Source organism: Dendropsophus ebraccatus, chromosome 10 (genome assembly GCF_027789765.1).
Source record: "Dendropsophus ebraccatus isolate aDenEbr1 chromosome 10, aDenEbr1.pat, whole genome shotgun sequence".
NCBI classification, from domain to species: Eukaryota; Metazoa; Chordata; class Amphibia; order Anura; family Hylidae; genus Dendropsophus; species Dendropsophus ebraccatus.
The window spans coordinates 23,133,025-23,157,142 of NC_091463.1; the positions used below are offsets into that span (position 1 = coordinate 23,133,025).

The 24,118-nt window shown below is 43.1% G+C and overlaps 1 protein-coding gene across 4 annotated transcripts in view; it reads left to right on the top strand.

Annotated features, from left to right (window-relative positions):
- The window catches only part of WNK3 (WNK lysine deficient protein kinase 3), an 80,806-nt gene that overhangs the window by 12,334 nt on the left and 44,354 nt on the right, over positions 1-24,118 (top strand). For all 4 annotated transcript variants that reach the window (XM_069942902.1, XM_069942904.1, XM_069942903.1 and 1 more), the window contains exon 2: positions 3,970-4,563. In XM_069942902.1, coding sequence (XP_069799003.1) covers positions 4,036-4,563 — 528 coding nt within the window. In that variant the 5' untranslated portion in view covers positions 3,970-4,035. The remainder of the gene's footprint in view (positions 1-3,969; positions 4,564-24,118) is intronic.

A 24,118-nucleotide genomic window follows, 5' to 3' on the forward strand; every position in this document is an offset into this window, starting at 1 on the left:
CCCTACATGCATAGCTTAGTATGCTGATGGATTTATTGGTTTTATCAAATTGACAATAGTGTTTGAGAGAGAAAGGGAAATTAGATTGAGTCCCAGTGGCAACAGGAATTGATGTGAGTGGTGAAAAGTGATACGCTTTGTACAGTGGCATAAAATATGTTGGTACTATATAAGAGACAGGATATAAATACAGATGAGCGAACCGGGTTCGAGTCGATCCGAACCCAAACGTTCGGCATTTGATTAGCTGGGGCTGCTGAACTTGGATAAAGCTCTAAGGTTGTCTGGAAAACATGGATACAGCCAATGACTATGGCCATGATTTCCACATAGCCTTAGGGTTTTATCCAACTTCAGCAGCCACCGCTAATCAAATGCCGAAAGTTCGGATCGACTTGAGCATGCTCCAGGTTCGCTCATTTCTAGATATAAATTATGTGTATAGCAATTTCTATGGCCATGTGGTCTGTGCCATCCATGAGTATTTTTTTTTTTAGTTTAAGGCTCCAAATATTCTTAATGCTTTGAACTGCTGAAAATGAAAAAAAAACAAAAAAAAAACAACAACCCTTGTGACGATAATCAGATTGTTTCCTTGTGTATATGATTTTTCTTATGTTCGGATGGCTTTAAAGTAACATGTCAGAGTTGTTCTCTATCAGGACGAACAGAAGGTTATATAAAAGAGGCTGGATGAACAAAGAGTTTGCTGGAGATCACTCTGTAGTGATATAGTAATATTTAAAGGGGTGGTTGCAGAGACCCTGGGGCCTTAAGCTGTTTTTCTCGAGTGCAACTTGCAGTTGGGTGCTCATTTTACCTTTCATTTGCATGTGATCAGGGCTGTGGAGTCGGTAAGCCGCAGCTCGGACTCCTGAATTTTATCAGGACCGACTCCCACTCCCGACTCCTGCTACTTCATAAATGGCCAGTTATATACCAGGGGAGTTATTTATCACACTGGCTCAGCAGCTTCTCCCTAATGTCCTACATGATCCTGGGGCGACTCCTGAGGGAAGAAGGAAAGATATATAAAGCAGCGTCTCCTGTGTGTGCAGTGGATGCAGCCAGTCTCCAGCCTCCATATCCTGAACAACTAGACTAGAAGGAGCAGGTGATCTTTTCCTGCTGACAGTCTTCTATGTTTCTAACTAAATGTTCACCATACTTAAAGAAACACTGCTAACAATGCCAGATCCCTGTGATATAGAGGTCAGCCATAGTGATATAGAGAGGGGTCAGCGATAGTGATAGAGAGAGGGGTCACACACAGTGATAGAGAGGGGTCACACACAGTGATAGAGAGGGGTCACACACAGTGATAGAGAGGGGTCACACACAGTGATAGAGAGGGGTCACACACAGTGATAGAGAGAGGGGTCACACACAGTGATAGAGAGAGGGGTCACACACAGTGATAGAGAGAGGGGTCACACACAGTGATAGAGAGAGGGGTCACACACAGTGATGGAGAGAGGGGTCACACACAGTGATGGAGAGAGGGGTCACACACAGTGATGGAGAGAGGGGTCACACACAGTGATGGAGAGAGGGGTCACACACAGTGATGGAGAGAGGGGTCACACACAGTGATGGAGAGAGGGGTCACACACAGTGATGGAGAGAGGGGTCACACACAGTGATGGAGAGAGGGGTCACACACAGTGATGGAGAGAGGGGTCACACACAGTGATGGAGAGAGGGGTCACACACAGTGATGGAGAGAGGGGTCACACACAGTGATGGAGAGAGGGGTCACACACAGTGATGGAGAGAGGGGTCACACACAGTGATGGAGAGAGGGGTCACACACAGTGATGGAGAGAGGGGTCACACACAGTGATATAGAAGGTCACTGTGGGGGCACGCAATAGCATGCACACACACACAGCATGCTGCAGCCATAGCACACACACACACACCCACCCACAGCCTGCTGCAGCCATAGCACACACACACACACACACAGCCTGCTGCAGCCATAGCACACACACACAGCCTGCTGCAGCCATAGCACACACACACACACAGCCTGCTGCAGCCATAGCGCACACACACACACACAGCCTGCTGCAGCCATAGCGCACACACACACACACAGCCTGCTGCAGCCATAGCGGGCACACACACACACAGCCTGCTGCAGCCATAGCACGCACACACACACAGCTTGCTGCAGCCATAGCACGCACACACACACACACACACACACACACACACAGCCTGCTGCAGCCATAGCACACTGAAGAAAAACACACAATCTTCTCCCAGAGAGAAAACACCAAACTGAGGACAGAGGTTACAGCTACACTACTTATGTCTTCTCCTCCTCAATATTACATAGGATATATATATCTTCTTATTACACTGCTGCTCATATACAGTCATCCAGCATCCAGAAAAAGAACAGCACAGATCTCCCCCCACACAATGGATTCTTTCAGCTCAGAAACAAACTGCCAAATAGTGACCGACAACTTTTCCATGACCCCCTTATGTAATAGGGCCAGTGTCCTATTACTGATATATTCCCTGACCACCCTTATGTAATAGGGCCAGTGTCCTATTAGAATGTTGTTCATAATATATATTCATGAACAAAACTTGTAAAATTCATATCGAAATTCAATTCTACATTTTTAAAAAATTTTTTTTTAAAGCTGGAGTCTGAGTTGGTATATTTTTTTCCAACTCCGACTCCAGCCAAAGCTAGCTCCAACTCCGACTCCACAGCCCTGCATGTGATTAAAGCAAATGTACCATCAGGTACATTTGCTTTAAGTGTAGCATATCAATAGAAAGGCGCGGGTCCTTTTTTTTTGAACCGCGTGCCCAGTTACCGGGCACAGGCCGGGGCTGAAGCACTGGAGACGGGCCTGCCTGCCCCCAGTGGAAGGAAACTCCTTCCCCTCTGTGACTTGGCTCCATTAGAATCAATGGAGTCACGTCACAGAGGGGTGGGGGTTTCTTCACAATGGGGGCAGGCAGGCCGCCTCCCGTGCTTCAACTCCGGCAGGTGCCCGGTAATAGACCAGCGCCGTGTCCGTGACACCGCCTTCAACGCGTCTACGCTGTTCTATTCATACGCTACACTTAAAGCGAATGTACCTGATGGTACATTCACTTTAAATACATGAAAGAATTGGATCAGGTGAGAGCTGCTACTTATTTGCAGCTTTCTGCTCAGGCTTATAGAGCTGAGGACCGTATCATATGCCGTAATAGTTAAGATTAGCGATGGGTGCTTTTCGGGCATCCTGGATTCTGATCTGTCGGCATTTGAACACCAGTGGCTGAAAAAGTTGGGTGCAGCCCTAGGGAGCTCTAAAAAATGTGGATACAGCTATAGGCACTGTTCTCCAGCCACGGGGATTCAAATGCCGAACAATTTGGACTTAAGCATGCTAGAGTTGCGCTCATCTCTATTTAAGATGGAACAAGCCCTTTAAAATGTTACAGAGAAGAAGCCTCTTTTTATTACTTACACCATGAGAATTACACACAGTAAGCAGTAGTTCACCTGTTTTTATCAGCTTGTAGACAGAATTGGTCTCCCCTGTCCAGCTCCCTGTTGGCTGGCAGGGGTAGTATGCCAGCCTTTGATTATACTGGGCTGTTTGAGATTTTTCTCCTAATCTAAATCAGGTGGTGATTTTGCTTCAGCGCTTAAGGCACAAAACAGGACATTGTTATGTTTGAGCCCCCAGAAGCCATTGCTAAATTGTTTAGCTGGCATGCAGCTAGCAATCCTTGAATTCTAAGCCCGCTGGGTCTGTCATGTGTTTACACTGTACATTTTACTCACCCAATGTGTTAACTGGCGAGTCTTCAATGAGCTTGACTTGTCTGGTGTGTGTTGTGTATACTGTGGCAGTCAAAAGAAGAACAAAACCTCACTAAGTATATTCTATTACATATAAACTCGGGGTTTAATAATTTTCATTTAACTTTTTTTTTTTTTACTTATAGGTCTTCAATCTGAAAGCATCATTTACTGTATATTCTGTGAAAACTTGAACAGCAAATCTGAGGAAAATGGCGACTGATTCTGGTGAGCCAGCGAGCACCGATGAGTCTGACAAACCAGCTGGATTTTCTGCAGAAAAGAACCTGGTCCCTCAAGGCTCTTCCCTGGTCCGACATGTCAGCATGGAAGAGGGCGACAAACCTCTTTCCGCTTCAGGAACTAGCGAAAGAAAGCGCTTCTTCAGAAAGAGTGTAGACATTACTGAAGATGACAGGATACTGGAGCAACCTCTCAAAGAGGAGAAGGTTACCAGTTGCGAGGGCCAATTGCAAGTCGATGGCCATGTGGCAAGTGTCATAGGTGTAGGCCAAGATGACAAGAATGAACCTAAAGTGGTATCAGATGTCTTTAAGGACTCCCCTAGGGAAAAAACAGAAAAGGAAATGGAAGAGGAGGCAGAAATGAAAGCTGTGGCAACATCTCCCAGTGGCCGTTTTTTGAAGTTTGACATCGAGTTAGGCCGTGGGGCTTTTAAAACTGTATTTAAAGGACTGGACACCGAGACCTGGGTAGAAGTTGCTTGGTGTGAGCTGCAGGTTAGTCCACTTTTGCAAAAACTTCCATTTCACAAGTGACCTGTGTGCGTTTGCTTGAGTGTGGCAGGAGGTAAATCCTGTGTTTGCTCTCGAGCTTCCTGGAATGTTATAGGTTATGAATGCGTCTTTCATTTACTTTCAGAGGCACATATTACCAGTTCTCACAGACTTTCTTGCAGCTTTATGGAAACTGAGTTTCTGAACATCCACGCTTAGGTCACACATTTGCTTTATGCATATATATAGATTATTTATATTTATATATATATATATATATATATATATATATGGGTTTTTTTTACACTTAACTGTTTTTCTTGAAAAAGAGATTTTGTGTAGTCGTTTACTGGAGACATTTAGGATGCTAATCCCATTAGGCTGGCCGTGCATGTTAGATGGATGTTGGGACAGACTGACTATCTAATGTGTATAGGGCTCTCTTGACTCCCCTGATGGTTTATGTTGGAGTAGAGAAGAGAAGAATGGGCTAGTAAAGGCCCTTTTACACGGGCCGATTATGGGCTGGGAGCTTTGCTTGGAATGCTCCCTCAGCCTGTATATAAGTGACAGTGATCAGAAGAGGATTGGAATAACACCTGAACATAATAATAGATTTAAATGGACACACAAACAATGCAGTAATCATTTGTGTGGCCCAGTTGCTCGATTCATCATGCCTTTTGAAGACATGGTAAGCGAGCACAGATTTGACTGATTGGCACTCATTTGCCTATGGCTGTATCCATGCTTTCCAGGCACACCTTCCTTTTTTTTTATATCTCCAACTATTGAAATGGTAGGGCACATGTGCGCCTCCACTCCATTGTAATTGGGAGAAATGGGGAGGGGGGGGGAGTTGCATCAGTCAGACAGTGATCCCTTCTATTTTGCATAGGTGATAAATTTTCAGGCTGCAATACCCCTTTAAAGGGTTATTCCAGTATCAGAAAATACCGTCTTCCCAAATACAATACATCCCTTGAAAATAGGACCTAGTAGAGGTTTTGCTAAATTGCTAGGTATAAGACCTTCCCCTGAAAGTAAGACCTAACAAAGTTTTTGTTTTGAAGCATGCCTGCCAAGAAGGACACCTGTGATTCCCTTTAGCCTGCCGCAGTTGTCCCCTACCTTCACTGTCTGTTGCAGAGTAGCTGCATACAGGACATGAAGACTGCCACCTGCCGCCAACCCCTATGTTTCCTTCCCCACTGTAACTTATAAATGTGATATGCAGGCAAGTCATCAAGAGGCCCGTTGCCTGCTGTCATCTCCGTTGTCCCCTACCGCCAGATCTAGAGCTGCACACAGTCTGCCTTTTTTCTGTCACCTGCGGCCATACCATACGGTCCCTGCTGTGCTGTACTAGTGTGCTGTGGTGAGCTCCCCCTAGTGAACAAAAGCCACCATACCATAAGCTCTGTCCCTTCTGTGCATGTGACATGTCTTATTTTTCCATGAAGAATTCACATGCACTAAAAATAAAACATAGAGCATCTTTGGGAGCAAAAATTAATATAAGATACTGTCCAATTTTGGGGGAAACATTGTAAATAAAAGCATCACTCCGAGCAGGGTGGGAGGACTGTGAGTGAGAGCAATGCATTCTGGGAATTGTAGTACTAAAACAGGAAGCACAGAACTAATACCCCTAAAGAAAATAGATTTTCAGAACAGGAACAGACGGGTAAGCAATGCTATATGCTTCAACAGCATGTTTATCTTTTTACCTAATGTCTGAGTACCCATTTAACGTTTAAAAAAATTAAATCAAGGTATTTTACCCACAACAGACCTTTAGGGCATGTACATAGGGACCCATGCCTAGATTTGTAATTTACTTCTATTTAAAAATTTCAAGTTTTTCAGTAGTTATCAGCTGCTGTATGTCCTGCAGAAGTGGGGTATTCTTTACAGTCTGACACAGTGCTCTCTGCTGCCACCTCTGTCCATGTCAGGGACTGTCCAGAGCAGTAGCAAATCCCCATAGAAAACCTCTCCTGCTTTGGAAAGCTCCTGTCATGGACCTAGGTGGCAGAAGAGAGCATTGGAGATGATTCACCACTTCCTGCAGGACATCTTTGAGATTTTTAAATAAAAGTAAATTACCAATCTATATAACTTTCTGACACCAGTTGATTTGAATTTTTTCCCTGGGTACCCTTTTTTCCCTTTTAAACATTGTAAGGCCAAGTCCACTTGGGTTGGAAAATTTTCTGCTGTGGTTTCACTCTGACTTTTGCCTGACTTTATTATTAAAGGGGTTGGCTGCTTTATAGTAAAATTGCTCAGTGTACAGTACTAGTAAGTGTACTCGCTGTATATTCTGACAGCAGCTCCCTGTGTACCTCATAGAGCTAATATCAGACTGTTCTCCAGGCTGTGCTATCCTGCTCTGTGGTGAGTCTGTCCATAAGATAGCCAACATGGAGGAGCATGTGACCATGACCCTCTTTCTCTGCCGTCCATAGGCATATACAGGCTCAGTGAAGGACAATGGGGGTGGGGGGCGGGCATGGTCACATACTCCTCCATGTCGGCCATCTTATTGACAGACTCGCCACAGAGCAGGAGAGCACAACCTGGAGGAGGGCAGTCTGGTTTAAGCTCCAAAGTACACAGGGAGCTACAGTCAGTATATACAGTGAGTACAGTTACTAATACTGTGCACTGAACTGTTTTACTATAAAGTGGCCAACCCCTTTAAGGATGAAATCTGTGCCATATCTGACACAAACTCACTTTTGCCATTGTAATCCTCCACAGATTTTACGCTTGCAAATCTATGTGTAAAATCCACACCCATCACCCATATGAGGAATGTGTCATGTGTGAAGTCCTTCTACTGTAATTCACTTATAAAGAGATTCCATGTACAATGGTTAATATGTGGTGAACCGATCAGGAACAAAGTGACCAATGTTTACTAAGCAAATACTTCAGCTAACTTGACTTTCAGAAGTAATTTTCATTAAAAACTTGTCTTCCTGGTTCCAGATTGGAAATACTCAGCATAAAGACCATGTTGGGTTATTTATGTTCAGCCACCAATAGTGGGGAGCCCTCTGTATACTGTGTGGAACTAAGTTGTAAAAGTGCTATCTAAGCAGTTAACTCTCCAATGCAGCCTGTAGCAAAGTCAGAGGCATGATGGGAATCATAGTTCTACAACAGCTGCCGAGTCACAGAGTGGGGAACATTGCTCTAGTGGGATATACACACACTAGAGTTGAACAAACTTTGAGCATGCTTGCGTGTGTCCGAACCAGAGCATGCGGCATTTGATTACCGGTGGCTGCTGAAGTAGGGAAAAGCCCTTAAGCTCCCTGGAAAACATGGATACACCCATAGGCTGTATCCATGTTTTCCAGGCAGCCTTAGGGCTTTATCCAACTTCAGCAACCACTGCTAATCAAATGCCGCATGCTCTGGTTCGGACACACGCAAGCATGGCTGAGGTTCGCTCAACTCTTAACACGCAGATATATTTGTATACATTACTGATCTGAATAATTAAAAATAAAATCTCCCACAAGGGAACCATAATCTGTTTCAATTAGATGAGAATAAAAAATCATTTATGTGCAATAATTTACTCTCTGGGAAAGTTGTTCCAAAGAAGCATTGACTAGAAATGGCACAATACACTTCATTATTTCCATTTGGCAACATTTGTATTACCCTCAGGAAAGTTATTAAACTATAACAGACTCTTTGACATAATATTACGAGGTGGAGTTATTTCATCAGCAAAAGTTATATGGTCTTGACTTGCACTTACGTAAGCAGATTCCATTAATAAGGGTTTTATCCAGCATCACCCTGATCTACTTGTTTGACAATTCTAGACACCTTGCAATCCTGGGCTTTTTAAAGGTTCATGATGATAACAGCTGAAAAGGCACATTTTTCTTTAGGTAATTCTTTTAATAAAGTGAATCTATTGGGTGGTTTCACATTTACATTGCCAGGTAGGGGTTTACAGCACATTCTCAGGCAATGCTTTTAGATGAGCCCAGCAATATGCATTTTATTCGTAGATGAAAAATGTGCCTAGAGGGTGCGCTGGTTGGGTCAAGTGCCTCTGTGTTTTAGGGGACAGAAATACTGGGCACCTGAGATGGTTGGGCCCTGCTCTGTGGGTACTTGTATATGTGAAAAAAAAACTCCCTGTCTTTTTGCTGTGCGATTAGTTACACTATGTGAAACCATCCTTCCAATTCCATTTAGGCATGCATACCAGGGTCACAATAGTTTTTAGATGTAGTCCAGGGTACATTTATACCTGTGAGTCCATCTTAGGGAAAGCAACAGTAATTGGCTAAATCATTCATAAACCTCTGCAGTTGGCTATGTACTTCCGCTGTTTATGGTACCTAAAGAAAATAAACGCTTTTAAGACCATGTTTTTTTTTGTTTTTTGTTTTTTTTTTTTTACATATTTTCTTGTTTTGCCTTATTTCTCCACATCCCATAGAAAAAAAAAAAATTACCTGTAATTTTGCGTGACTTTTCAGGATACATTGCCATGTGTGTACATGTGGAGTAGCACTGTATCTGGCCATTTTAAATCTCATATATGGCATTTTTGCGTACATTTCTGATCTCCAAGCCATCTTTCTCTCTGTTCTGCACAAGGATGAGATTAGAAGTATTAACCAGTAAACAAAAGTCATTGCTACTGATTTTGAGAGTAGATGGCAGTTAAGTAGGAAAGGGAAAAAGGGAAGATGAACAGGTGAAGGAAGCATTTTTGTCTGCTAAGGTATATTACAAAGTTTCTTATATGGGCTTGTACTATTGATCGGTGCAAAGTTTGCTGAAATGACAGTATCTATTTAAATTAGCTTACTTCATACTGTTTTGATGAGCTTATTCTGAGTTTCATCTGACCAGACAGTTACCAAATATAAGTCCAAGACTGATTTTTGTTTGCAGGCACTTTTCAGTCACTGTGTGTCTTTATTCACTTACATTGATCTGTGATGCAGTTTGTTCCTTAGAGTGTGACATGGCGTTCTTGGGCTGCATGACCTGTGTTGTGGTCATAGTCCCTGTGTGACCCTAGCTTAGTTCATAGCTCATTGTAATGCCAGCCTGCGCTTGGTTCGGGCATCATGAAGCACCTTAAGTTCCCTTTAAAGCAATAAAGCGAGTGAAGACAGGAAACTTGCAGACTGTAGCTTTTCTGGGAAATATAGCTAGAGCAGCAGTACTATAGGAGAAGTATAGGAAGCGTAGCTTCCTGTTCGTAAAATGCCCCATTATCGCACACAACAGCTTGTGACTGGGGGGCAGCTGCAGTTTGGTGAATTGTGTAACAGGAATTTCCAATTGCTGAGCTTATTGCTGCTCTGTCTTTTTTTAGTCCACCAGTTGCTACCAAGCGAAACATGTGGGTGCATTTCTTTGCTCACTTCTCCATAAGTTGTGTATATGGGTCATGTATGACTATGGCTGTAAGGGCTCATTCACAGCAGTGTGTGCCATATAGTGGTCTTTATTCATTTGTTCATTCAGTCACCTGGGCTGTGTCCCTGATAGAACCACTGAACTTGCATTTTACATCATTAACAAAGTTAATTATAATATGAATGTGCTTCTAAAAATAATGTGTTCAGGTAGTTTCAAGTGCTTTTTGTCATGGTTTTATTAGTTGTGATAAGGTGATGTTAGTGCCTCTTACTGCTGCTGTTGAGCCCCTGAGATTCCCCTCCTGGGTGCACAGCATATTCTCTCCATTTCAGAGGGCAGGACCAGATCTGGGCTCTTCAGCCGTAGTAGTACACTCATAGGACTTCCTTTTTCTTGACTTCTCTGGCTAATCATAAGCACATATTCTTCTGTTAGGCCACTGAGGTCGTGCTGGTGAAAGTGCACTAAACAGGTTGCAGTGTGCTGGGCGAGGATTTACAGTATCCCATAATAGATGACTTGTGGAGGAAGAAGAGGTTACTGATGCTCTGGGTTTGAATGGTGATATGTGAGCTGAAATGCAAGAAACGGCAGTAGTGGCCCCACAAGAGAGGGATTAGACAAACCCTGATCTCTTGCTGAGAAGCTAAAGGGAGGCCAGAATTACACTGCAGCACTGTGGATATACTGCTGTAGGTACACTGCTACAGCTGTTCTTTATGGTTGCCAGGGATGAGAGGGACTTGCCGTTCAGGCAATTTATCTACAGCAGGCAGACTGGCTTAACTTGCAGGTACACAGCTCCTGCTTTCTCATGCTCAACCTCTCTTGCACATAGCACATGCTAAGCAGATTTTAGAGAAATAACACTTTCAAGCTCTTTTTTCTAGGGTAAGGAGTCATTTTGTGTGAAAGATTTACAAATATTTTATGCATTATGTAGGATCTGATGGAACTTAATGCCTTTGCTTTATATTGTGTGCAAGTTACTTTGTAATTCCCTGAAAAGGTTACACTGGAGAGTAACAACTAAAAAAAAAATAAACATTGCTTAAAGTAATATTGCCGCCCCCCCCCCTACACTTGCTTCATTGTTGGACAGTGTCACCAAGGCGGGGCTTCATGGCAGCTGGGCTCCATCTCCTGGCTGGGCAGAGGCCCCTACCGCTGTGAAGCCCCGCCTAGATGACACTATCCTCCAATGAAATGAAGCGATTTTGGAGCAGAAAGAAGACAGGCAGGTGTTATACAGGTATATATCAAATGTGCAGCATCTAAGCATGTAGATGGTGCAGAGAAGTGCACATAAAGTAGAGAGGGTGGCAGTATCACTTTAAAGTAGGGCTGGGCAATTAATCGAATTAATTCGATTAATTCGCCCAGAAGGTTAGAATCGATTTGATTTTTTGTGAAAATCGTAAATTCGATTTTCACAAAAAATCATTGCGGGCAGAGAAGCGCGGAGAGTCAGTCGGGCGGGCGGACGGGAGGTGCAGGTGCCGGGCGGGAGATGGAGGGCGGGCAGCACTGCGTGGAGGTGCCGGCCGGGCATGAGGTGCAGGTTACGGCCGGCGGGAAGTGAGGGGGCGGCGCTGCGTGGAGGTGCCGGGCGGGCGGGAAGTGCGGCGAGGTGCAGGTCGGTCGGCAGTCCCCCAGAGCCGCGACCGACCTTCCCCAGCTGTACACATAGCGTTCCGTTCCCCTACCGGCCACACATGCAGGTCCCGGTCTCTGCAAGAGGCTGCAGGGACTGTAGTGGTGATAGCGTCGCTGCCATTACTGGAGCTGTACAGCAGGATCTTCACCCCTGATCCCGCTGTACAGCTCCAGTAATGGCAGCGACGCTATCACCACTACAGTCCCTGCAGCCTCCTGCAGAGACCGGGACCTGCATGTGTGGCCGGGGTGAGGGGAGGAGGGCTATGTGTACTCCTTTCCCAATCATTCCCAGCTGCCCCAGCCCCCCTCCATCACCCCCAGTCGCCCTCCATCACCCCCAGTCGCCCTCCATCACCCCCAGTCGCCCTCCATCACCCCCAGTCGCCCTCCATCACCCCCAGTCGCCCTCCATCACCCCCAGTCGCCCTCCATCACCCCCAGTCGCCCTCCATCACCCCCAGTCGCCCTCCATCACCCCCAGTCGCCCTCCATCACCCCCAGTCGCCCTCCATCACCCCCAGTCGCCCTCCATCACCCCCACTCCTCCTTCAGTCACCCCCAGTCGCCCTCCATCACCCCCACTCCTCCTTCCGTCACCCCCAGTCGCCCTCCGTCACCCCCAGTCGCCCTCCGTCACCCCCAGTCGCCCTCCGTCACCCCCAGTCGCCCTCCGTCACCCCCAGTCGCCCTCCGTCACCCCCAGTCGCCCTCCGTCCCCCCCTAGCTGCCCATCTATACCTGTACTACTACACCCCTCATCTGTACCTGTACTACTACTACACCCCTCATCTATACCTGTACTACCACACCCCTCATCTATACCTGTACTACTACCACACCCCTCATCTATACCTGTACTACTACCACACCCCTCATCTATACCTGTACTACTACTACTACACCCCTCATCTATACCTGTACTACTACTACACTCCTCATCTGTACCTGTACTACTACACCCCTCATCTATACCTGTACTACTACCACACCCCTCATCTATACCTGTACTACTACACCCATCATCTTTACCTGTACTACTACTACTACACCCCTCATCTATACCTGTACTACTACTACTACACCCCTCATCTATACCTGTACTACCACACCCCTCATCTATACCTGTACTACTACAGCCCTCATCTGTACCTGTACTACTACACCCCTCATCTTTACCTGTACTACTACTACACCCCTCTTCTATACCTGTACTACTACTACTACATCCCTCATCTGTACCTGTACTACTACACCCCTCATCTTTACCTGTACTACTACTACACCCCTCATCTTTACCTGTACTACTACTACACCCCTCATCTGTACCTGTACTACTACTACTACTACACTCCTCATCTATACCTGTACTAGTACTACTACACCCCTCATCTTTACCTGTACTACTACTACTACACCCCTTATCCACTATACCTCCACTACTAAACACACAAAGAAGATCTCCTATACTATATGGGGGCCCAGAATGGCACACAGGGAGCTTGTCTACTACAGGGGAGCACTGTTACAGTGAGAAGCAATACAGTTGTCTCAAATGTCATTAAAATAGTATCTGATGCTGCAAGGACAAAACTATTCTGTTTATTTAGCAAAAAGGAAAAAAAAATCGAGATTTAAATCGAGAATCGTCCAAAATTTTTAAAAAATCGAGATTTTATTTTTTGGCCATATCGCCCAGCTCTACTTTAAAGGTATATTGCTTTATAATATTTGCAATTTATTATATGTAGGAAAAGGGAAGTGTACACACCAAGGTATGCACAAGTAGCATTGGGATACCTGTCAACTACTCACATACAAAAGAAGGAAGAGGAAGGGGGTCTGTTTAAAGCTCTTACAAATTACAGAGAGGAGGGAGTGTGGACAACCAAGCCTGAAAGACTGCTGATTTTTTAATAACCAAGGATGCCATATTTTTTTGTAAGTCTGTTCCCTAAGCATGTCTGTGGAGAGTTGTTCTTCCATTCTCTGAATGAAGGTAAATTCTGACAGCCATTCCATTAGGGAGGGGGTATGGAGTCAGCTTCCAACGGTGAGTGATAACTTGTCTAGCCGCCTGGAGGGAAAAAAAACAGCACACCTTTTTTCTGTGAGAGGATGGAGAGGAGAGTAATTTGTGGGGTCCAAGTTGTATCCCCGCTGACCTCTGCATAAAGGTCATTCAGGGTAGTCCAAAAAGGGACATCAATTAACATGTCCACCAGAATTGAAGGTGCATCCCCTTCTCTCTGCATCTCCAGCAGGTCACAAAAGTGATGGGGAAACATGCACCAACATCCTGAAAAATCTGAGACTGGATGCATGGTTTTTGTTGCCTGACAACCAGCATTGCATACCTAGTGAGCAGATTGTCAGACATGATTCAGCTTTTAGAACTGGAGTTAAACAGTGAAAAGTTGCAGACTAGATTTGGCAGCGGCCATGCCATTCCTCATCTCAGGCTGTGATGTTAATCAGCTTTTATTAAAATAAATTAAATACATACTGAAAGTTACCTCTAAGTAGTCTTATATTTGCATAAGTGTTATTATTTGCGTATGCCTTATTTTTTACGACTGTATTTTTTTCTGCACTTTTAGCTGCATTTTCTTTAGAAGTTTAGAGGCCTCTCCAGCGTACTTCATGACATACGGATGTGTACACCCTGTTCAGAAATCTTTGCTGAGTTGAGAAATAGTTTTATTACAGAGTGTCCCAGCTGAACACCTGCGAATAATGGGTCGTCTTGTAGCTAGGTTCAACAATAGATAGATTGTGTGAAATAATGCTACAAAACTTTACAGCTATTGGCAGGCACTGGTTCATTGTAGTGGATTTTCACGTTTTTGTGTTTTAATGGTATGTTTAATTTCTAATGCTAAAATGTATTTGTGGGCCATGTCTGGTATTTACTTGAGTGGGTATAAGCCGCAATACCAGACACAACTTGTGCACAAGAGTTGTTTTTAGAAAACCCCTTAGGGTCCTTTTACACATACAGATATCTGACTGATTATCTGACTGATTTTTTTTTTTAAACCAAAGCCAGGCACACTTCTCCCTATGTAATGGAGGAGAGGCTGGCAGATGAGGCTGGTCACACAAACAATGTAGATGTTTATTTATCATCAAGCTACGTAAAGACTCTTTATACAATTGCCAGAATGGCACTCCTGTCCTGGCAGCAGTTAGTCCGTCTAAAGCAGGGGTGTCAAACTGCGGCCCTTCAGCTGTTGCAAAACTACAATTCCCATCATGTCTGGGCAGCCAAAACTTTAGCTTTGGCTGTCCAGGCATGATGGGAATTGTAGTTTTGTAACAGCTGGAGGGCCTGAGTTTGACGTGTGGTCTAAAAAGACCCTAAGAGAGAGGCTGCACTCACTTTGAGTGTTCCTGCCAAACAGACCTGTAGCAGGTATCCGTGTGTGTCTTTGGTGCTAAGCTGCCCACTTAGTTAGTTGGATGGCTTCCAGTAATAAGTTTTTTAATAATACATTAATATACTAGAGCAGGTTCTTTATGTCTGACTATTAGTTTTATGAAAAAATACTTTCTTTCTGAGACCTAAACAGTAATGTTCCAGTATAATGTTGTTAAAGAGGTTATCTAGGGAATAGTTTTTATTGTGCTATTGGCTCCGGCTGCTGTAAAAACAATAAATCACATGTACTCATCTGCCCCGCTCCCCCACCACTGTCGGTCCTGCTTCTCGACTCTTAGGGCCCTATTCCACTGGACGATTATCGTTCAGATTATCGTTAAATCGTTCGAATCTAAACGATAATCGTTCGGTTGAAATGCAGTTAACGATTAACGACCGAACGAGAAATCGTTGATCGCTTTATAAGACCTGGACCTATTTTTATCGTTGCTCGTTCGCAAATCGTTCGCATTGAATAAGACATCGTTCGGTCGTTCGCAATAGATACGAATGCAATAGCGAATAAATAGCGAAGAAAAAACGATCGCAATTACGATCATAAGTAACGATTATCGTTCAATGGAAATGAGTGAACGTTTTCAGGTCTTTCGCAATAGTGGTCGTTTGCGATCGTTAATCGTTAATGATATGCAAACGATAATCGTCCAGTGGAATAGGGCCCTTAGTCTCGGTCTCCACATAGCCAGACAGCACAGCCAGTCACTGTCCATAGTGGTTGGCTTAGAAAGTTCTTCCTTGGGTTGAGGCCGAGAGGTAGCAGGGTACATATTTACAGTATTTACGGTAACCTGACCTCTCTGCTATTCCCAGGATAACTCTTAAAGTAATGTAACGCTATTGAATGAGAACATAGTCTTAATTTTCTTGAAATTTCTATTAGTATCCCTCAACACTATACTGTCTAGCATATACAGTAGACTATAGTCTTAAGCCTCATGCATATGAGTGATTTCTCATTAGCACCTACAGGCTTCTATAGACCTACTGTGTCTCTGTATGCCTTCAATTTTTTTTTCCCCCTAGTAGGTTCATTTGTTTTGAATCACACACACAAAAAAAAATGTAATGCTTGCTCTATTAAGTATATGGTGACACAGAGATGCAGGTGTGCTGCTGTACAGCCTCTGTATGCAAGAGGCCTTACTATATGTCTGTAGTGTACTGCTGCTAGTAGTTTCCCACATCTAAGTTCAACCTGAATGACTTCATTTGTTCATTGACATTTCGTCACTCCCCTTGCTATTTGCGGCCTTCTAGATACCATTGTGGTGATGGTTGTATACAGACAATACATTCATACTCATTCAGTTAGAATTTCAGCCTCTTTCAGTGGGGTATTAAGAAACAATACAGAACCATGCTGGCTGCCATATGGGCTGCTCTCGAGTGGATTTTCGTGCAAGTTTTTTTTTTTTTTTCTTTCAATGGAAAAGATTTCTTTTAGGGATATACTAGAAAGGAGCAGAATTACGCGTAAGCCACTGAGATAGAGGGACATGGCTGAAATAGCCACAATCTGATCCTTGTGCCGGACACTGACCTCCTGTATTGTCTACTGTCTCCCGCTGTTAAGCATTTCTTGCTGCCTTCCCCGTTACATCATTGGTGGACTGTAAGCAGCCGAAGCCAAAGTAACCCTTCTATTTATTTAAAAAAAAATGTTTGTACAGGATGTTGGCACAGATATGTGCCAGCTCGACATTAGCAAAGCTTCTGGTTGACAGCAGAGGTCCATAGTATAATACATCAGTGTACTGAGGTTATATAACAAGAACTAGCCATGCGAGGCATGAAAGTTTTCAATGAATCCTGAGATGATTAAACAAATGCCTGAAAGTATATGCACACAAAATCAGTCAGTCAGAAGAGTGCCATTAACTCTTTCATAGGAGTGTGAAGCCTGGGCTTAGTGGCCACGCCGTTAGACGTGCCGTAACCGGCTTGGTGCGTACAACCATGCAGACATGATAAATGGTTAAATTCTTGTTTAGACCAACTATTAGAATCAGGAAGAAATGGCTTCTAAGTGACTTTGACCATGGAATGTTTGTTGGTGCGAGACGGGTGGTTTAAGAATCCCAGAAAGTGCTGATCTCCTGGGATTGTCTGGACAGCTGACAGAGACTGGTGCTCTTTGTCTGAGCGCAATATTAGATGGCACGAGACAGGCTGTAAATAAGTGACAACCTCGAAAATCGTCGTTGGCTTACAGAGACTATTACACAGCTTGGTAATCATGCAGGGAGGGCTGCACAAACCATCACTAGATTGTTCTTGGGGACATTTGCTGCCATCACTAAGGGATAACTTTAGGGAATAGGCAGGTTACCGGGATAGTAGACAGGGGAGAGAAAAACCAAGGAGGAAAGCTCACACAGGCTGGAAAGAGGGAAGGTCAGATGTAAGCAACATAAATCATACCAGCTGTATACAAGTATAGAGAGAGCATAGCTCATACAGCACACTGTAGAGGCTGTACAAGCAAAAGTATGCTAAGTTTTTAATGGAAAATTTTTGCACCATAAAATGTACAATGAATAGAAAAGTAACTTTTTAAAGCTGTCCGTAGGCTAGGTCTGCCAAAACAAGAGAGATAACTACTTTCCTTCTAGTCTAGTCCTAAACAGGGCCCTCAAGCAGAAATTCTGTAATCTCCACAAAGCCCATATTGACTCAAACTGGTGTTGAGAAATATGACACTGACCTTGGTGTCATTCAGGGGTCTACACTGAGATCACTGAAGCTAACACAATAGAGCACCTTTGGGAGTTGCTAGAACAGGGGATTCAGTGCAAGAATGTGCACGGGCGGAAGAGGACTTTTCCAGCATTCTGTCCGCACCATAAAAACAGGGTGTTCTAATAGCATTGGTGAGATCCTATCGAGCACTAGATATTGTACCTAATAAAGAGTGGTCACTGCCTGTATTGTGTCTGGAGTACTGTAAGATAAAATAGTGATTGTGATTATTACTGGCTGAGCCTATAACACTTTTCTCCAATAAATCCACCGCTGAGGTTAAACCCAAGTGTTTCCTGTTGATAGATGCATTGTGAGCTTATTTCCTGTGGATACTTTATGGCAGTGCTGGACAATTCCCAGGAGATTGGTGTTTTCTGAAAGAGAAGTGGTCGTCTGCTGATAAACGTTTGAGTCACTTAAGTTTTTTTCTTGATTTCTGGTAATTCCTGTGTGATTGTCTTGCTTCTCAAACACACTACTGGGGGGTTGTTTCTAGTTTAGGTCCCTCACATCCATCTCACAGAATCTGCACCTCTCCTGTCTTCAGTTGGGTTTGGATTTTGCAACTCTGTTCCCCCCTTTTAATGATTTGGAAGACCTGACACATCCATCTACCACACAAGACAGCACAATGGTTTTATTGGTTGTGTGTAATTCTTTATTTTCCCTTTGGTGGTGGTAGTTCTGCTGCAAAAGAATGTTTTATATATAAAGATGGGTTCTTAACAAATAGTAGTTATTTAGGATTCCCACTCTTTGAAAGAGTCATTGTGGACCTGCGGCCCTTCAGCTGTTTCAGAACTACAATTCCCATCCTTCCTAGACAGCGCAATCATTTGTAGTCTTGCAACATCTGAAGGACCACAGATTCCCCCATTCGTAAAGGGTAACTATCCTTTAAAAAACATTTTACATCTCACACAGGCATCTCAAATGCTTTGATCCTTCGGGGTTTTAATGCTGAGACCCCCACATATAATTATATATAGCTAGGAGAAGTGCACAGCTTTGCTGATTCAGCATATCATCTCTCCGTGTAATAAAGACAATGATCAGCTGATGACACTGACTATACGTACCTCTCAGTGCTCCATGATGTCCTGCTAGCTTCGGCCCATTCCCCGCAGTGTCAGGCCTCTCAGTCAATAACTAGGACAGTGCTGCGGCCTGACACTTCATACACTGCGGGTGGTATCAGGACTTAGCCCCCCAACCAAGAAAAATGTTTGACATGTCTGTGTACCCAAAACCTAGCATTTTATTCCTTTTTGTTCTCAGCCAGGTAAGCCACCACCCGAGTAATCTGGCAGCAGCTTACTCCCTCTCTTTTCAGAACAGATAAATTCTCAACCAACAGCTATGGTTTGTGTAGAGCCGGCTATAACCTCTTCAAAGGGATCTCCTTCATGTTCAAGAAGAAGGGGACAGTTAAATATCCCTGTTGTTCTTGCTTATTTTAGCTTCACGGATTCTTCTGTACATAGTGATTCTCACCTGCCAACCTGGGCGGAAGCCTGTAGTGTGCTTTATAAGATGTGTTACAAGTTTAGGGAATATGTTATCATGGATGACAGTTTTAGGAAACGTATAAAACCACTGTTGGCACGTTCATACGACATTTACAGCAGAGTCAGGTGTGAAGTGTGAGATTTACATACAGGATTACAGTATATTACTATTAGTTATGAATGCCATTCATCCCTTAGGGTATGTTGACGTGTACTTGGTGTAAACTAAAAGGCTGAACACAAGATCGAATCCACAACATACAGTACGTATAGTGTATATAATATATATATCTAAGACAGTTCATCTACTGTGGACCTGGTTAGGTTTTTCTATAACTAACTGGGTTTTTTTCAGTAGGCAGAAATCCAAACTCACATGTGGCAGGAAGGACTGAGGAAAAGGGTCTGTCAGTAACCCAAATATTATCTGTACTAAACTTTTGAAGGGGTTTCCAGGCTTAGAAAAACATTGCCACTCTTGTCCTCAGTAGGGGCACACCTTGGTGACAAGGGGGAATGGTAATTCCCAGTTTATGCATGTACACTTTAAAGGGGTAGTGCACAAAAAAATTTTTTCTTTCAAATCAACTGCTGCCATGAAGTGCCAGAGATTTGTAATTTACTTGTATTAAAAAAATCTCAAGCCTTCCCGTACTTATCAGCTGCTGTATGCCCAGCAGGAAGTGGTATTATTTCCAGTCTGGAGAGCAGGAGAGGTTTTCTATGGGGATTTGCTCCTTCTCTGGACAGTTCGTGACATGGACAGAGGAGGCAACAGAGAGCACTGTGTCAGACAGGAAAGAAAACATCACTTCCTGCTGGACACACAGCAGCTGATAAGTACTGGAAGGCTTGAGATTTTTTAATAGAAGTAAATTACAAATCTCTGGCACTTCATGGCAGCAGTTGATCTGAAATAAAAAATTTTTTTTGTGCACTACCCCTTTAAGGCTATGTTCACAATACGTATATTTGAGGCTGTATATTTGAGGCTGTATAGCAACCAAAACCAGGAGTGGATTGAAAACACAGAAAGGCTCTGTTCACATAATGTTGTAATTGAGTGGATGGCCGTCATTTAATGGCAAATATGTGCTGTTATTTTAAAACAATGGCTGTTGTATTTAAATAATGGCCGTTATATGGCGGCCATCCACTCAATTTCAACATTGTGTGGACAGATCCTTTCTGTGTTTTCAATCCACTCCTGGTTTTGGTTGCTATGAGGACCTGACATGAGGACCAAATACAGCCTCAAATATACATAGTGTGAACCCAGCCTAAGGAAGAATAATGGGGATGATACAATGTGCAATACAAGTAGTTGCTAAATATATGTACTTTTATTGGCAGTAGATTCTACAGAAGGTCAAAACATATCTTTTTCTTTTTGCAAAATGCTGTCTGGTATCATATGTTAAGAGTCCTCTTTCTTTTGGAGAACATCTCAATCTCCTTAATAGGTCTTTAAGTTTAATGTATTCACAAGGAAACCACTTGCCTTCTTAGAGGACCGGCCTTTTATCTGTGGTCTTTATGTTCACACGTTCGAGGTCCGGCGATGTCTGAAGCCGCAGTAGTGAATGCAGACTGTCCAGGCATCAACCTCTGGAGATCACTCTGCAACCTGAGTAATCGACCTGTTTGCTAAACAAGTCCCACAGGCCGTCTCCTTATTGATCGCTGGTGTGTGCGCCTCCTCCGCGTGCACACTGTACTTACAAGTAAATTACATGCTTTTTGTTTAGGATCTGTGGGGAACGGCTGAGAGCGGATGTTCACGACTGCCTGGCTGTGGTTAACCCTCGGTGTAGTAGCACTTCTAACATGTGAAACACTGACTTTGTTTCCAGTAACTATACAGTCAGCTGTGCATTAATAAACCTCCTTCTATACTCGTGAATGTTTGCGGCCTCTATTCCATTGCTACCCTAAGGGCCTGTGTGTTGTAGCAGATATTTTTAGTTCTATTGGATTCATCTGTCAGCAGTATAGGGAGCTCTTCACCATGGCCGCTCTTAACAGCTATTTTATTAATGCATACATACCTCTCAGGCTGATATTATCACTGTCTGTCTCCATAGGCTGAGATGGGGAGAGCTGAATGTCATCTTTATTCATTAGGACCGTATATATATATATATATATATACATATATATATATAATTTTTTTTTTTTTTTTTTACAATGTATATGCACACACAATAATTTTAGGTTGTGATAATGTTTTGAAGGAATGAGATTTTTTGACACATTCATGTATACACATGCTTATTGATTGACACATGACTGAACTGCTGTACAATCTACAAGTCTTATGCTACATACACACAATGTTTTTGACCTTCCATTAGGCCCTACATTGACAAGCTGTCAAAACAGCAAGCTGACGTAGAGCCCAACTCCCATCAACTTGTGACTCCATTTGGGCCATTTTCTGAATGTATATGCTTTTATATGCAGGACTCACATGGTAGACCACTTTTCCGAGTCCTGATCAGAATGTGTATACGTTCTAAAAATGGACACAAAGGAGTCACTATTCAACTTTTTTAACCTATTAAAGTCAATGGGCATGTTGGGTTCTACGGTTTCCCATTTTTCTGACATCAGTTAAAGGGTGTATGGAGTCGATATCGATAGCCTATCCTAATGGTACGTTATTACCATATTAGTTGGTTATATCCCTGTAATTGTTGTAACATATAGCATGTTGTAACATATAGTTCATGGCTAATGGTTAACCTGTTCCAGGAATGCCTCTGAAGACTCTGACCTTAATTCTTTCAGTATGGTTAAAGACTATCAGTCTTTTACAATCTTTAACATCCTTTTCATGTGGAAGGAATGCTATAGAGGAATTCTTGGAGGGGAGGGGGAGTGAATTGTACAAAGGGCTTGGGATTTGGTAAAGCAAAAACTCATTTTTACTGAAGCTGCTGTTGTATCCCAGCTTTTCCAGTAATTCCCTAATATATACTTATTACCTGAATCATTCCTTTTATAAGCAGGGGCAATGGGAGAGCAACTGTGGGGAAATCGGATTCCTCACAGCTGCTGTATTTGATGCTGTCTGTGAAATACAGACTTTAGTTATGTCCTCTGGAGAGCTGCTCTCATCCCTATGGCACTTTGGCCTTCTCCATTGGCAGAATACAGGTGCTGAGCAGGCACTGGGGATTTTATTTTCTTGCAGTTTCACGATTGCATCTATTTTTGGGAAAGCGAATGACGAGCAGTATGACCAGCGGTATAGTTCCGACTAAAGCGGTCACACAATTCCTATCAGTATCATAGTAGACCATGAAATCCCATTATCGCACCCTTTCCTCAGCAAAACTTTATTGATTCCATTTGGGAGATAAGGCTATTGGGGCCCATATGACAACATGCATTTCTCTGACCAGATTGATGGACTCAAAATTGCCTGCTGCTTGTTTTACATAGGGCAGTGGTCTCTGACCTGTAGCTGTCCAGCTGTGGTGAAACTACATCTTCCAGGATGCCCTGACGGCCACAGTTAGAGATCACGGGTGATATTTAGATGATGAATGGCTAATATTTTGAGGCAACATACGTAAGATTGTTGTATGGATTGGAATACAGATACTGGAAATGATTCTTGAAACCTATGATGATTCCATTTTGTGCAAATGCTGCTGAAACTGTTGACATATGCCTATGGGCGCCATTCCTTAGGGAGCACACACAGGTTCTGGTTCAACTAAATAATTTGGCTTTAATTACATCTCGATAAGGATAAACTCAATGCATATTAGCTGAAACTGCATCTAAACACCGGCACCCTAAAGAAGAGCATTAATAAATTATGGCTTAATAAGTATGTTGAGCGCTCAGACTGGGAGCTACAATGTGCCGGAGCCTGGTGGTAATAAAGGTTATTCATTAGCTGCCTCTCTGGGTTTTATAGTCTTTTCCCTGCTTCCTCATTCAATAGATCAGAAAGATTTTATGATAATGTTACCCATGTCGGAGGGAAGGCGCACGGGTGAAAATTCAGGATTTTATTTTTATTGCCGGCCTGGGGGGATTGTTTATTTTTTGAGACTGTCACATTTAAGCACTAAAACCAATGGCCTTGCCTAATAGGATGTTAATATGGAGCTTGTTGGTTTTCCGCTCACTGTTTGATACTGTACTGACTGAAGTCGCTGTCATCACTTGTGTTCATTTTTTTTTTAAATAACACATTATCTGTTACCATAAAATGATGTTGCACTTTGAACTCCTATGCCCAAACGTAACATGAATGCTGCGGATCCTCCATAGTAAATATCAAATTCCACAGATTTTATCCAAAAAATTGGATCTGTGATTTTTAGATCAGCATTTCTGCAGTTAAGGCCTGAGTTCACACTACGTTTTTGCAGTCCGCTTTTTGCAAAAAAAACTGATGCAACTGTGTGCATCCGTTTTTCCATTGACTTCCATTATAAAAAAAATAACAGATCAAAACGGATCTGTTTTTTTGACGGACACAGAAATGAGGTTTCCACGGTTTTGTGTCCGTTTTGTGTGTTATATATATATATATATATATATATATATATATATATATATATATATATATATAATGGAAGTCAATGGAAAAACGGATCAAAACTGATGCACACAGTTTCATCCGTTTTTTCATCCGTTTGTTGCAAAAAACAGATTGCATAAACGTAGTGTGAACCCAGCCTTAGGCTATGTTCACACTACGTACATTTCAGGCAGTATTTGGTCCTCAAGTCAGGTCCTCATAGCAACCAAAACCAGGAGTGGATTGAAAACA